Source organism: Schistocerca gregaria, chromosome 4, assembly GCF_023897955.1.
Source record: "Schistocerca gregaria isolate iqSchGreg1 chromosome 4, iqSchGreg1.2, whole genome shotgun sequence".
NCBI lineage: Eukaryota > Metazoa > Arthropoda > Insecta > Orthoptera > Acrididae > Schistocerca > Schistocerca gregaria.
In genome coordinates, this window is record NC_064923.1 from 511,649,551 (window position 1) to 511,663,168 (window position 13,618).

Sequence of the window (13,618 nt, forward strand, 5' to 3'; positions counted from 1 at the left end):
GAGAATTGTTTCAGCGTTATCGAACAGTAGGAAAATTCTTTCGGAAAACGATTGTTGCACATGATGTAACCTGCGCACGGAATTTTAAGCCAGAACTGAAGTCTGAGTCGTCACAGTGGAAAAACTCCGACTCTCCACGCCTACAAAAATCCCGCCGTCAACAATCAAAGGTGAAACTGATGATGATCTTTGCTTATGACGTGATGGAGTCATAGCTACAAACAGAGTGCTCCAGGAGAAGTCTGTAAAAGGTGCATACTATAAGCTATTCCTGCAAATTTTTTTGCGCCCGAACAGTCATCAAAGAAGGCCTGACATGTTTGCAGTTGGTGTCCTTATTTCGCACGATAATACAATACTTCATACTGACCTACCAGTGAGAGAAACGCTCGACAAATATGGACGGGAAATACTTATCCACACACTATACAGTCCTAACATGAGCGCTCCAGACTTCGATTTGTCTCCCAAATTGAAGGAACAGCTTCGTGGAAAACGCTTTGATATATAGTGGAACCTCGCTAGAACAACATTCATGAGCCTTGAAAATTATGTTGCTATAAAAAAGTGTCGTTGTAACCGAGATTCGTATTTTCAGTCTGTTGTGGTGGTAAACGGAGAAGAAAAAAAAAAGATTTAGACCTGTTTTATTTTACGTACAGTATTCTCTCCTAACCTTACATGAATACAGTGTATACAGCAGTATGTCGAGTACTCACCAAACTTCTTTACTTGGGACTGGAGTAATCAGTCATTTTTCTCTGTGGTATATCTGCCCCATAAACTCAATCTACATTGCGTTCGATGTTCATTATTTTATTTGCAGTTTCACTGCGTCCTCCCCTTGCTTCATAGAAAACGTTCGCAATACTAATAGCTTCTAAAACATCACTCGTAGTAGGGATATGCACTTAATTCCATTCTTCTTCCTCTTCTACTGCATCTCCCTCGCTCACGACATGGTCACTGTGGCCCTGATTCTTCACTTCATTTGCAATTTCTTCAGTTTGCATTTCGGTTATAACAATGTAATCATTTATTGTTGCATACATTTCAAAGTCGCACCGACTGAGAGTATCACAATTGATTTCTGGCGACAAATCAGATAGTGGCAGATCATCAGTGTCATCGATCGTGTCTTCAATTTTGACGGCATTTACTCCTTCAGTTGTGCCTTCCGCATGACGGAAACCCTTCTTGAAGATTTGGGCTGTGACTCGTCTCCAAGTTTTGGTAATGTATCTGATCGCATGACCGCACTCAGCAGTGAAGTAGAATAATTTTGCTTCTGCTCAGTGCATTGTATCATTTTCAGTAATATGAGTTTAGGACATTGGCATTTGAGACTCGTAATTAATTCTTTATCCACGCTTGTCGTATACACAGGAAGAAAAACAAGCTTAATATTCTCCAAACCAGAGAGTGCAGGATGTTCTGGACAATTGTCAACAAGAACCAGTATCTTTCTTTTCTGGCTTCTAAGCTCCCGATCCCAACTGCTTATTTTAGCTTCGAAGAATATGGAGGTCATCCAGGACTTTTTATTAGCATCGTAGTGCACTGTCAGATTTTTATATGCTTAAAACACCTAGGATTTGGATTTATCTATCACGAGCATTTTGTTTTAGTTCCAATTGTGTTAGCACAAACCAGAACTATGTATCCGTTCTTTAGATAAATCATCACCAAAACATTTTTCACGCTTGAATGTCAGAGTTTTGTCAGGTGTCAATTTAAAGAAAATGCAAGTCTTGTCTGTATTAAAGATATCACTGTCTGCACATTATTGACGAATTGTAGGTCACACGGTAGTCGGCCATTGTTGGATTGTTTAAGTATTCACACTGTTGGCTTCACCGCTCACTTCGCTGCAAGTAATGCCGTGACGATGCTGGAATGTATCAATCCACGCACTGGTGCTCACACATTCCTCATCTTTTAATTTCTTGGCAAATTCTTCTGATTTCACCATTAGGAGAGGTACACTAATAGATATGCTGATGTTTCTCTCTTGCTTAAACCACTTCAGCAGCGCTTCATCCACGTCACTCCATTCAGTTTTTCGTAATCGCTTTATTTTAGATTCATTTTTAGAACGCAGTAACAGTTTTACCCTTGTTCTTCCGAATCTTTTGGACTGTAGAATTGAAAAAGACACGTCAACCGTTTTAGTTCCACGATCGATTTCATGAATCACTATCATTTTTTCTTCCACCGTTAAAACTTTTCGTTTACTGGCCATACTGTTCTAAATAGTGTGCACTTCGTAACAGATTGTTATGGAAACTGACATCTCGTGTACTGTTGACAAGTTCTGTGATTGTCACCACTACTGTATTATGAAAGCGCTAGGAATGTGAGGAGTCTACACTACACCTATTGATGACGGAAGGGCAGAGAAGAGAACATGCCAGGCTGCCATATTAGAACATCTACAATACACGGATACTCTGCAAATCACATTTAATGCCTGGCAGAGGGTTCATCGAACCACCTTCACAATTCTCTACTATTCAAATCTCGTATAGCTCGCGAAAAGAACGAACACCTTTATCTTTCCGTACGAGCTCTGATTTCCCTTATTTTATCGTGATGATCGTTCCTCCCTCCCTATGTAGGTCTGTGTCAACAAAATATTTTCGCATTGGGAGGAGAAATTGGAATTTCGTGAGAAGATTCCATCGCAACGAAAAACGCCTTTCTTTTGATGATGTCCAGCCCACATCATGTATCATTTCAGTGACACTCTCTCCCATATTCGCGATAATACAAAACGTGCTGCCCTTCTTTGAACTTCTTCGATGTACTCCGTCAATCCTATCTGGTACGGATCCCACATCGCGCAGCAGTATTCTAAAAGAGGACGGACAAGCGTAGTGTAAGCAGTCTCCTTAGTAGATCTCTTACATTTTCCAAGTGTCCTGCCAATAAAACGGAGTCTTTGGTTAGCCTTCTCCACAACATTTTCTATGTGTTTCTTCCAATTGAAGTTGTTCATAATTATAATTCCTAGGTATTCAGTTGAATTTACGGCCTTTATATTTGACTGATTTATCGTGTCACCGAAATTTAACGGATTCCTTTTAGTACTCATGTGGATGACCTCACACTTTTCATTATTTAGGGTCAACGGCCAATTTTCGCACCATTCAGATATCTTTTCTAAATAGTTTTGCTAATTTGTTTTGATCCTCTGATGACTTTATTAATCGATAAATGACAGCGTCATCTGCAAACAGTCGAAGAAAGCTGCTCTCAGATTGTCTCCCAAATCCTTCATATAGATAAGGAACAGCAAAGGGCCTACAATACTTCAGATTTCCTTCAACAGTACATTGATACGTGGAAAATATTTTCGCCAATTCGGCCTGAAAATGGCGCTGTATGTGAGGTACATGCTTATATAGTACGTTTGCCGTGTTAAGCAAGGATGGTAAGTATATTCCTTATGAGGAACATGGGCGTAACACAGAAATCACGACGTTATAGCCGAGTTTTCATCGTAGCCGGTGTCGTTAAACAAAAGTTCAACTATAAGTGATGATGCTTCCAATGAAGTGGCCCGAGTAATCAGAAAGCTCAATAATGAAGGCGCCCTATCCGGAATACAGAAGTTGTTTAATCGTTGGGAAGCTATCACAAGCAAGAATGGAGATTATATTGAATGCCTGTAAAGGTATTTTGTAAAATAAGTTAATTTCTTCACTTCGATCTTACAGTGTGCAGAACTTTCGAAATAACCCTCGACGAGGGCTAGCAAGAGCGCCTTTTGAGATGTGATATAATTTCTTTCCGTGCAACTAATGAAGCGCTTGAGAATGAATTACGGCAGGAATGCAAGCGCTAACAAAAATTTTATGCTACATGTTTTTTGATGAAATAACACACATAATTTCTTGGTCGCATCTACTAAGAGATAAAGAGTACGCCGGATCTGAGGTGTTGAGGTAAAGGAGGAACGGCGGCGGGGATGACTTACTTTAGTTTCTTGGAAAAGTGGAGGACACGAGGCACAGCTTCTTAGAAAGTAAAATAAAAGTCAGGGTTATTGATAAACTAGATTCGTTAATCACCGAAGGTACTAATGTTGCTTTTAGTTCTTCTTTTCGTTAGCTTTTCTCCGTCCAGTTACGGGTTCCTCTGTACTGAAGTGTTGATCTTTTTTTATTTTCTTTAATTTCACATCACATGCTCTTCCTGCCACTACGGACGTCACTTAACCTAAGGGACGGAAGTTGAGTGCGACAGTTGTCTGTGAATCGTGTGAACTTTATTCTGTGTGTGATTGTATTTTAACTTTTTATATATCTCCTTTTTACAACGGTTTAGGTGTCAAGTAGCTTTCTTTTTCTTTTGATCATGTCTTCTTACTTGTTTGATGCGGCCTGCCGCAATTTCCTCTCATGTGCTAACCCTTTCATCTTAGAGTCAATTATTTGCAGGATGTTTTCCAATATCTGCTTTTCTCTACAGTTTTACCTTCTGCAGCTCCTTCTAATATCATGAAAGCTATTCCGTGGTGTCTTAACAGATGTCCTAAGATCCTGTCCCTCCTTCTTTTCAGTGTTTTCGATAAATTCCTTTCCTCTCCGATTCTGTGCAGAACCCCCTAATTCCTTACCTTATCAGTCCACTTAACTGTCAACATTCTTCTTAGAACCACATTTCAGGCGCTTCTACTGGTTATAATGTACTTAATTGCCAAAAGACAAATTATATGAGATTTAACAACAATATTTTTCTGTCAGTCAGATGATGCCTGCAGATACTGTCTACATTCAAACTTTACAAGTCTTTGCGATTGGTTAGTAATATGACAAAGAAACCTTCGCGAAAACAACTTACAGCGCTACCGGTAGGTGTTAGAACCGAAACCGAAATCTGTCTAGTATGGTGAGTTGAGGAGGGAGACCAACGGCGCAATAGTTTTGAGATTTCAAGTCAAAATGCTCTGGGTTCACTTGGTACTAGGCAGTCTCCATTACACGTTATGGCTTTCTTCGAAATGATACTGAATAGATGCCTCGGGCTGTGTGACGCAGAAAGGATACGTTTTCGAATAAAATAATTTTGTGTATTAGGCCGAGTCACTGTGAAATACTGAGGTAACTAAAATACCGTTTCGATTGTCTTTGCAGTGGTCCCCTGTAATCTTCGGGGCGAGTAAGAAGATGACAGAAATGATTTTATTCCAATTGACATTGGGCATAGTAGCCTATGAATTTATATCAGATGAGTTTTCGGTTTGTGAAGACTATTTGTTTTAAATTTTAGACTAAATGCAAACTTTCAATTTCTTTTTGTTTCTATAGAAAAAGGAACAGCAGCTTTTATTCACTTGTGATATGATCATTAATGTGTTCGTATGTAGGCGAGAATAATGTCCAAAACACTCTCCCTGTTGAAATATGTTCTAGGAAGCAGCGGATTCATTACAGAATATACTCGTACGCTAATTGTGACGAGCGAAAATATTTGCTTTATTCGGCTGAGATCGGATAACGTTTGTGCGTTACATTCAAAGTTAAAGTCGTATTCCATTTTTGCTGGGATTCTCACGGGGTCGGTTCAGCCGATAAAAGCTGGTTCTCCCTCTGGGCCAATGAAGGTGGTGTTTGTTAGAAGGAGGCCAGTTGAAGACCTGAAACCAACCTGTCTGAGTGACATCCACACTGGACCTACACCAGGAGTTATGGTCTGCTGTGCAATTTTATATGACACCAGGAGCACTTTCGTGGCTATCTCACGCACACCCTCCCTGCAAATTTGTACGACAGTCTGTTGATTCGTCCTGTTGGGCTGCCATTGATGACTAGCATTCCAGGGGCTGTTTTGTAAAAGGATATCGCTCACCCACACATCGCTGTAGTACCCCAACATGCTCTACAGAGTGTCGACTTGTTGCCTTGGCATGCTGGATCACCAGATCCCTCTCCAACCTAGCGGATATGGGACATCATCAGATCACAACTCCAGTGTCATCCACAACCAGCAATAAACGTGCCTGTATTGACCCACCACGTGCAACTGGCGTGCAACTTCAGGCCACAAACTGACATCCGACACCTACACAACACAATGCATGCACGACTTGCAATCTTGCATTCAACATTCTGGCGCTTACTCCGGTTATTAATGTTCCAGCATTTCACATTTGCAGTGTATCTCTCGCTTACATCTACCTGTGATCTTGCAAAAAAAAAAAAAAAAAAAAAAAAAAAAAATAAATGGAAATTTGTGGTAAGGTCTTATGGGACCAAACTGCTGAAGTTATCGGTCACTAAGCTTACGCACTACTTAATGCAACTTAAAGGAAGTTAATATAAGGACAACACACCCCGAGGGAGGATTCGAACTTCCGACGGGGGGAGCCGCCCGGTCCGTGACAAGACGCCCTAGACCGCCCGGCTACCCCGCGCGGCTGTCATCTTGCAAGATTAATCAGTTACACACGTTACCCATTCAAACGTATACCAGAAATTTATTTGCTCTTCAGTACTGCGATTCTTTTTTCAGTCAATGTCGTCTCCGCCAATTATGTCAGTGCAATTGGGGAACATGTGTACTAGCTAGCTATGGGTTTAATAACTCCTGGGCAAGGTCTGGTAGTCGATTTAAAAACTAATTATAATTTTATACCTACCCTTGATAATTCACCTGGGATGAACGGTCTATCATGGAGATACAGTTTGTGTCTTGGTGGATTTGAGTTTTTAGTCTGCTGCGACAAACATGGAACGTCCATTTCTCAACAGCCTATCCTTTCGATATGCAGGAGGATCTGCAACGAATTGACGCATGGTGCAGGGAATGGCAATTGAATCTCAATGTAGACAAGCATAATGTGCTGCGAATACATAGAGAGAAAGATAATTTATCATTTAGCTACAATATAGCAGGTCAGCATAAATTCCATAAATTCCATAAATAATCTGGGAGTAGGCATTAGGAGTGATTTAAAATGGAATGATCATATAAAGTTGATCGTCGGTAAAGCAGATGCCAGACTGAGATTCATTGGAAGAATCCGAAAGGAAATGCAATCCGAAAACAAAGGAAGTATGTTACAGTACACTTGTTCGCCCACTGCTTGAATATTGCTCACCAGTGTGGGATCCGTACCAGATAGGGTTGATAGAAGAGATAGAGAAGATCCAACGGAGAGCAGTGCGCTTCGTTACAGTATCATCTAGTAATCGCGAAAGCGTTACGGAGATGATAGATAAACTCCAGTGGAAGACTGCAGGAGAGACGCTCAGTATCTCGGTACGGGCTTTTATTGAAGTTTCGAGAACATACCTTCACCAAGGAGTCAAGCAGTATATTGCTCCCTTCTACGCATATCTCGCGAAGTGAGCATGAGGGTAAAATCAGAGAGATTAGAGCCCACACAGAGGCATACCGACAATCTTTCTTTCCACGAACAATATGACACTGGAATAGAAGGGAGAACCGATAGAGGTACTCAAAGTACCCTTCGCCACGCACCGTCAGGTGGCTTGCGGAGTGTGGGCGTAGATGTAGATATGAGTTTACATTTATCCCAAATCACACATATCCATGCCCGAGGCAGGATTCGAACCTGCGACCGTAGCGGTCGCTCGGTTCCAGACTGAAGCGCCTAGAACCGCGCGGTCACACAGGCCGGCCGCAAAGGTACAACTCGATATTGTTACGACATCACCAGTTTGTGACACAACTGAAACTTGGACGACGAGTGGCGTGGATGACTGGCAGGGTCTTTTCCTCACACCTTGTCGCTAAAGATAACAGCATACATGCCCGACAAGCAGCTTCGATAAGAACGCCGCACGTGTGGAACAGTGATCCCCGCGGCAGAAGGCGTAGGGCTGGCGAAGTACTAGCGAGTCATCTCAACGACGTTGACGCAGCATCTTCAGCGGCGACGTCACCAACCTTCGACGAGATACGAGTTGCGGGGCGCGGTGGCTGAGAATAAGGTATCCTCGGCTACCCAGGCAACTTGTCACGACAGCAGGAGGCGCACGAGGAGGCGCAGCAGCGGTGTGCACGGTAAGCGGGAGACGGGCAGGTGCTCTGCGTCGCATCTCTACTGGCCACTAGTTCAACTCGCTTCCTAGCTAACAAGTGGAACTTCGCCCCATTTATTCGTGACAGAAGAATGCGTCGATACAGTGGAATGTGTGTGTGTGTTTGTGTGTGTGCGTGTGTGTGTGTGGGGCGGGGGGGTTAAGGAGTCGCAATTAATCGGATCAAACGAGATAATTTTCTGGTCACATATTCCGCAAGCCACTATACAGAGTACATTTTAGCAACACTATCGATTCTCGTTCCTGTTCCATTCGTGTACTGAATGAGAGAAAAATGACTTTTTGTTTGCCTCTGTATGTGCCCTAATCTCACATGATCTCTGTGCGAGATATACGATGATGGTTGCATGGTGATCGCACAATGTTCCTCAAATACAGGTTCTCTAAACTCACCCCACAAAGTAAAAACGCTTCCAAAATAGAAGTTTTATTGTCCAGATTGCAGTTGATACACATACTGATTGCTAGTTCCAGCAAAGTTGTAGTCGTCTTTAGATCATCTGATCCGTGAATTATAAAGCCCCTATATCTCTCACATTGCTATCTGGCCATTTAATAGATGCAGATAAACTCACGGAAAAAACAACCACATGCAGTATTAAGTCCGCTAAAATAAAAGAGCTAACTGTACAAGCAAGGCACAGAGGTTCAAATACATCAGGTAGACAACATACAGTGCTGTCAGATGTGTGTTATGTTGATAACAGGTTCCGTACTCGAACTAAAATAAATTATAAAATTCACTGATCAGATGATCCGAAGATGACTACGGTTTTGTTGAAACTACTAATTACTGTATGTATCAACTGCAATTTGGACAATGAAACTTCTATTTTGGAAGCTTTTTTTTACATTGATACAGAGGTTGCTCTCCCCCTAACAATGTCAGGTAATTATATCACCCAACAAAGTTTAACGTGAGATCTGTGTCGTCTGTCTTCCGTGGATTCCCATTTAAGTTTCCCGAGCATTTCCGTTACACTTTCGCATAGGCTACACCGTCCTATTACGAAGCTATCAGCGCGCCTCAGAATTCGTTCGCTGTTTGTAGACATGCTACTCGATAAGGGGCTGTGCAACGTGTCTGCAAGGGACGGAGTGCCACTCCCAGCCACGTATCATGATGGAAGAACGGTGGCCGTAAAAAGATCCTAATCGACAGGAACCGGAGACGACTGTCATGCCCTGTATTCCTCCAATATATCGAACATATGCGCCACTGTGGCTGTGGCTCGAGGCGAATGCTACTGTACTCATCCATTTAGCGTAACTGTTCAAACTTAGTACCGCGGACTTAGCACACTTACTGATTCGCTTTTGAAATGGCCGTACACAGGACAGAAGCATATCTGCGCGAATGGTAGCACAGGCGTTTCTGATGCGGTCGACCATGTCTTCAATGCTTGTTGCCACTTGTTGGTACAACTTATCTTTTAAATATCCCCACAGAAACACATGCATCGACGTCAAATCCGGCGACCTAGCGCTCCATTTAGTAGGGCCACCTCTGCTGATCCAACGACCAGTGTAAACACGGTCTAATATCTCTCATGCTTCAATTGCGTATAGCACTCGGCAACCGTTATGCGGAAACAGTAGACGTTATCGAACATCCATGGCAACATCCTGCTGCAGTAGTACCCGTGGTTCCTTTTCCCAAAACGTTCGATATTTGCTTCCATTCAAAGTACCGTCCATAAAATAGGGCCCAATGGGTTTGTTTCCCATGATATCACACTATACGTTACTGACCAAGGACGTTGATGGTCAACTTGCCGTTACCAGTGGAGATTGTACACACTCCAATCATGCATGGTGAGTCGGTTAACGCTACCATGGTTTGTGAATGTAGACTCATCGTGAAATACTGACTCGGCAAAGAACGTGGCTGTCGTTTTGTAAGTGGGCTGCGTCTGTGTTGGTAGCACTGTGTAGCGCTGTGCATTGGATCTCTGACTGCGTTTTCTTTGTAAGAGACTCTGTGGTTAGTTGGACTCGTTTTTGGAAGTTAATCGCCAGTAGTGTTGGGCAGTCGGAAGTTAGTCGCCAGCAGGGATGGAAGTACTGTTGGGCCGTTGGAGGTGAACGGCCAGCAGTGATGGTTGTTAGATGTGAGAAGTTAGCATTGATGGAGTGTAGAGGTCTGAAGTGTTAGCGTAGGCTACCGATCTGTACATGTTCGACATGGATATTGAGTATTATTCATGATTATGTACCTTTGTACTAGATGTCAACGGCGATTTATGTTTGTGTCTCAACTGGATGTCACATTATTAAGGTAAAAAATACATTATTTGGTTTGCAATAAAATCTTTCCTTTGCTAACCACATGCCTATTAGTAGTTAGTGGCTTTAGTAGTTAAAATCTTTTATTTAGCTGGCAGTATTGACGCTCGCTGTATTGCAGTAGCTCGCGAAATGAAGATTTTTGTGAGGTAAGTGTTTAATGAAATGTATAGGTTACTGTTAAGATTTCTTTTTAGTCAGGACCATTCTTTTGAATTAATTATTTGAAGTCAGGTTATCCTGCTTCTGAGCAATCAGATTGCGATGCGCTAGAATATCGTGGGTCAATGTTGACATGATAAGAATAAATAAAGAGAAAGTAGGTTCACTTGCATTCATTTTCGCTCAACAGTTTAAGTAAAATTTTTAATAAAGAAGTTTCAGTTTGCATTTGTTATCGTGCCCATTCACAAAACTCTGCCCGGTTATGGAAATCGGCACCATGAAGTTCTTCATGCAGTGGCATGTGGTATGGGTGACACTTACGACGATGCAGTATTGTGACAATACTACCTACGTACATACGGGAATCGCCCTGTAATTGCCGAGCGCTTATCAGTGGTTTATGGTACACTGCCGTTAGTGCAGCTATTTCATTAGCTTCTCCTCTAACACATTTGCTTCCTTTCCTTTTGCTAGTCTGTACGCTGTCATCTGATATAAAAGCGTTCACATTCTTGTAAAAGAACGAACGAGAGCGAGCTTCCTCTGGAGAATGCTAGGCGTATGTGGCGACAGCAGCATGATTATTTCAATATATTATTTTGTGGTTGCACCATTCACCCTCCACTTGCACATCTGTTCTCCAGATGATAGGTAGGTGTGCAGGCAATAAACACTGTGCAAGTATTACAAAGTTCAGAGCCGCTTTCTGTTATACGTCTGCACAATATGTGAGCGCCAGTCGCAGTGTACTGCCTGTTATGATAGATCGTAAGTTGCTGCACAGCCACGGTGGGTATGTATCATGGTGTTTTACTCTCTTCCGAACAAGGACTCACTCATGAGATCACTACGGTTGCGCTGTTTGTACGAACAAATAGTGTACTACATTTACATTTTCTCTCTTCTACCACTTGTTAGCAATGGAAGCCTACTACTCGACAAGTGAAATGTCGGGTATGATATTCTGCTATGATTTGACGAATGGACGTAGCCTGCAAGCCCGTGCCATCTACGCTGAAACATATCCACAGCGCAGAATACCCTCTGATAGTCCGCTCGGCTAGCCTCACAGTGTAATGCGCTGCTTCCCGAGCGGGAAGGTGTCCCGGTCCCTGGCACGAATCCGCCCTACGGATGGTTTTTAAGGCGGTTTTCCATCGGCATCGCCAAATGCGGGCTGGTTTCCCTCACTCCGCCTCAGTTACACTATGTCGGCGATTGCTGCTCAAACACTGTCTCAACGTTCGCGTAGACCATAATTACTCTACCATGCAAACATTGGAGTTACACTCGTCTGATATGAGACGTTCCCTGGGGGTGAACTGGGGGCCGAACCACACAGTAACCCTAGGTTCGGTGTGGGGCGGCGGTGGGGTCAGTGGACTGCTGTGGCCTATTGTGGGGTTGTGAACTGCTGAGAGCTACAGCGGGACGAAGCCTCTCCGTCGTTTCTAGGTCCCCAGTTCAATACACACATCCATGCACACATCCTCTGATAAGCTTCTCGGCAGTCTTTTCCAGCATCTGACGAACACAAGTAGCCTTGCACCTCGGAAGACCGACAGTGGAATGCCCCACACAGTCCACACGTCTGGCATGGAGGAGAGTGCGCTACGTTCGGTGGAAGAAACCCCTGGGACAAGTGTACGACGATTAGCAGCAGCAGAATGCGTGTCTCACACCCTCACCTGGGGTACTTCATTAGTACCCACATCATCTACAGCGTCTTCAGGCCCTGAGGCCACAGGATTATAATGGCAGACGGCGGTTCTGTCAAAGGCTGTTGCATGTCCAAAATTTTATTTACCGATGAGGCACGGTTCACGAAAGACGGTGTTGTGAATTTCCAAACCAGTATGCATTGGCAGGTGTAAATCCCCAAGCAATTAGGAACGAGGGCATCAACAGGGATTGTCAATCAACATATTGGCAGGCGTACTTGGCGACAGATTAACAGGGCCATACGTGCTATCACAAAGGTTATGTCGGGCGCATTATCTGTCTCATTAATTGAAACTTCTACGTTATTTGATTCTGAAAATGTTGAGGAAAACTGAACGTACTGAGCCTATTTTCTCTTTACTTTTTCTAATCATGTCAACACTGACCCACAATATTCTAGCGCCACGGAATCTGACTGCTCAAAAAAATTACAACCTGACTTCAAATGATTAATTCAAAAGAATGGCCCTGACTAAAAAGAAATCTTAACAATAACCTATACATTTCATTAAGCACTTGCCTCACAAAAATCTTCATTACGCGAACTACTGCAATAAAGCGAGTGTCAATACTGCCAGCTAAATTAAAGAATCTAACTACTAAAGCCACTGAATACTAATAGGCATCTGGTTATGTAAGGTGTCAGGCAAATCCAACACCTTACATGAAAACCCTGACATGATAAGCAAATCCAGTAGTATGTCACATAGCTCCGAATAAATCGTGACATTAAATTAACCAAAGTAATACGAGTAACGAGTGAGCAAATGGAATACCACAGACTAACACAAGAATGCCTAAATGCATGTCGTACCTTCCCACCGTGAGGCAGACGCAGTTCCGAGGGGAGAAATGAGGACAGAAGCCGAGAGCAGAACCATGTTAAGCTAGAAGGCCCTACGATAAGGGACAGACGGGCCAGTCTACCTGTACGACTACACAACCTGCTCGTTTTAGCGTGAGGCTTTTTTGTGTCTCTGTTACGTAAAGGACCACCTCCCAGCCCATGTTAAAAGCTAGAGCGCTCCAGAAAAGCAGTATAGATCTTACGATAACACAAAAAGGGCCACTACCACCCGCAAGTTTTAGCGTGAGACTTTTTTGCGCGTCTGTTACATTAGGACAATCCTCCAGCCCATGTTAAAAGATAGAGCCCTCCAGCAGAACAGTATAGATCTCACGATAACGCTAAAAGGACCACACCAGCTGCAGGTTTAAGCGTGAGAGTTTTTAGCGTCTCTGTTACGTTGCAAACTTTAAAAAACATTGCCCCACCACGAAAAGTATAACGTTTCTCATTGGATAGACAGAATTTTTGTAGGCGGAGCTTAAGGTTAACATTCAGACCCTGATTGGTCAGATGAAAACATAGC

The 13,618-nt window shown here is 42.9% G+C and overlaps 1 protein-coding gene across 2 annotated transcripts in view; it reads left to right on the top strand.

Moving 5' to 3' along the window:
* The first annotated feature begins 7,857 nt into the window (after nucleotides 1–7,857).
* The window catches only part of LOC126266939 (UDP-glycosyltransferase UGT5-like), a 122,022-nt gene continuing 116,261 nt past the window's right edge, over nucleotides 7,858–13,618 (top strand). Inside the window, exon 1 of one of the 2 annotated variants that reach the window (XM_049971633.1) lies at nucleotides 7,858–8,034. Coding sequence is in view for 1 of the 2 variants with exons in the window: in XM_049971632.1 (XP_049827589.1) it covers nucleotides 10,300–10,350 (51 nt within the window). In the remaining variant the exon portion in view is untranslated. Of the gene's footprint in view, nucleotides 8,035–10,096; nucleotides 10,351–13,618 lie in introns of those variants that run through there. The other variant, XM_049971632.1, reaches the window with a different exon arrangement.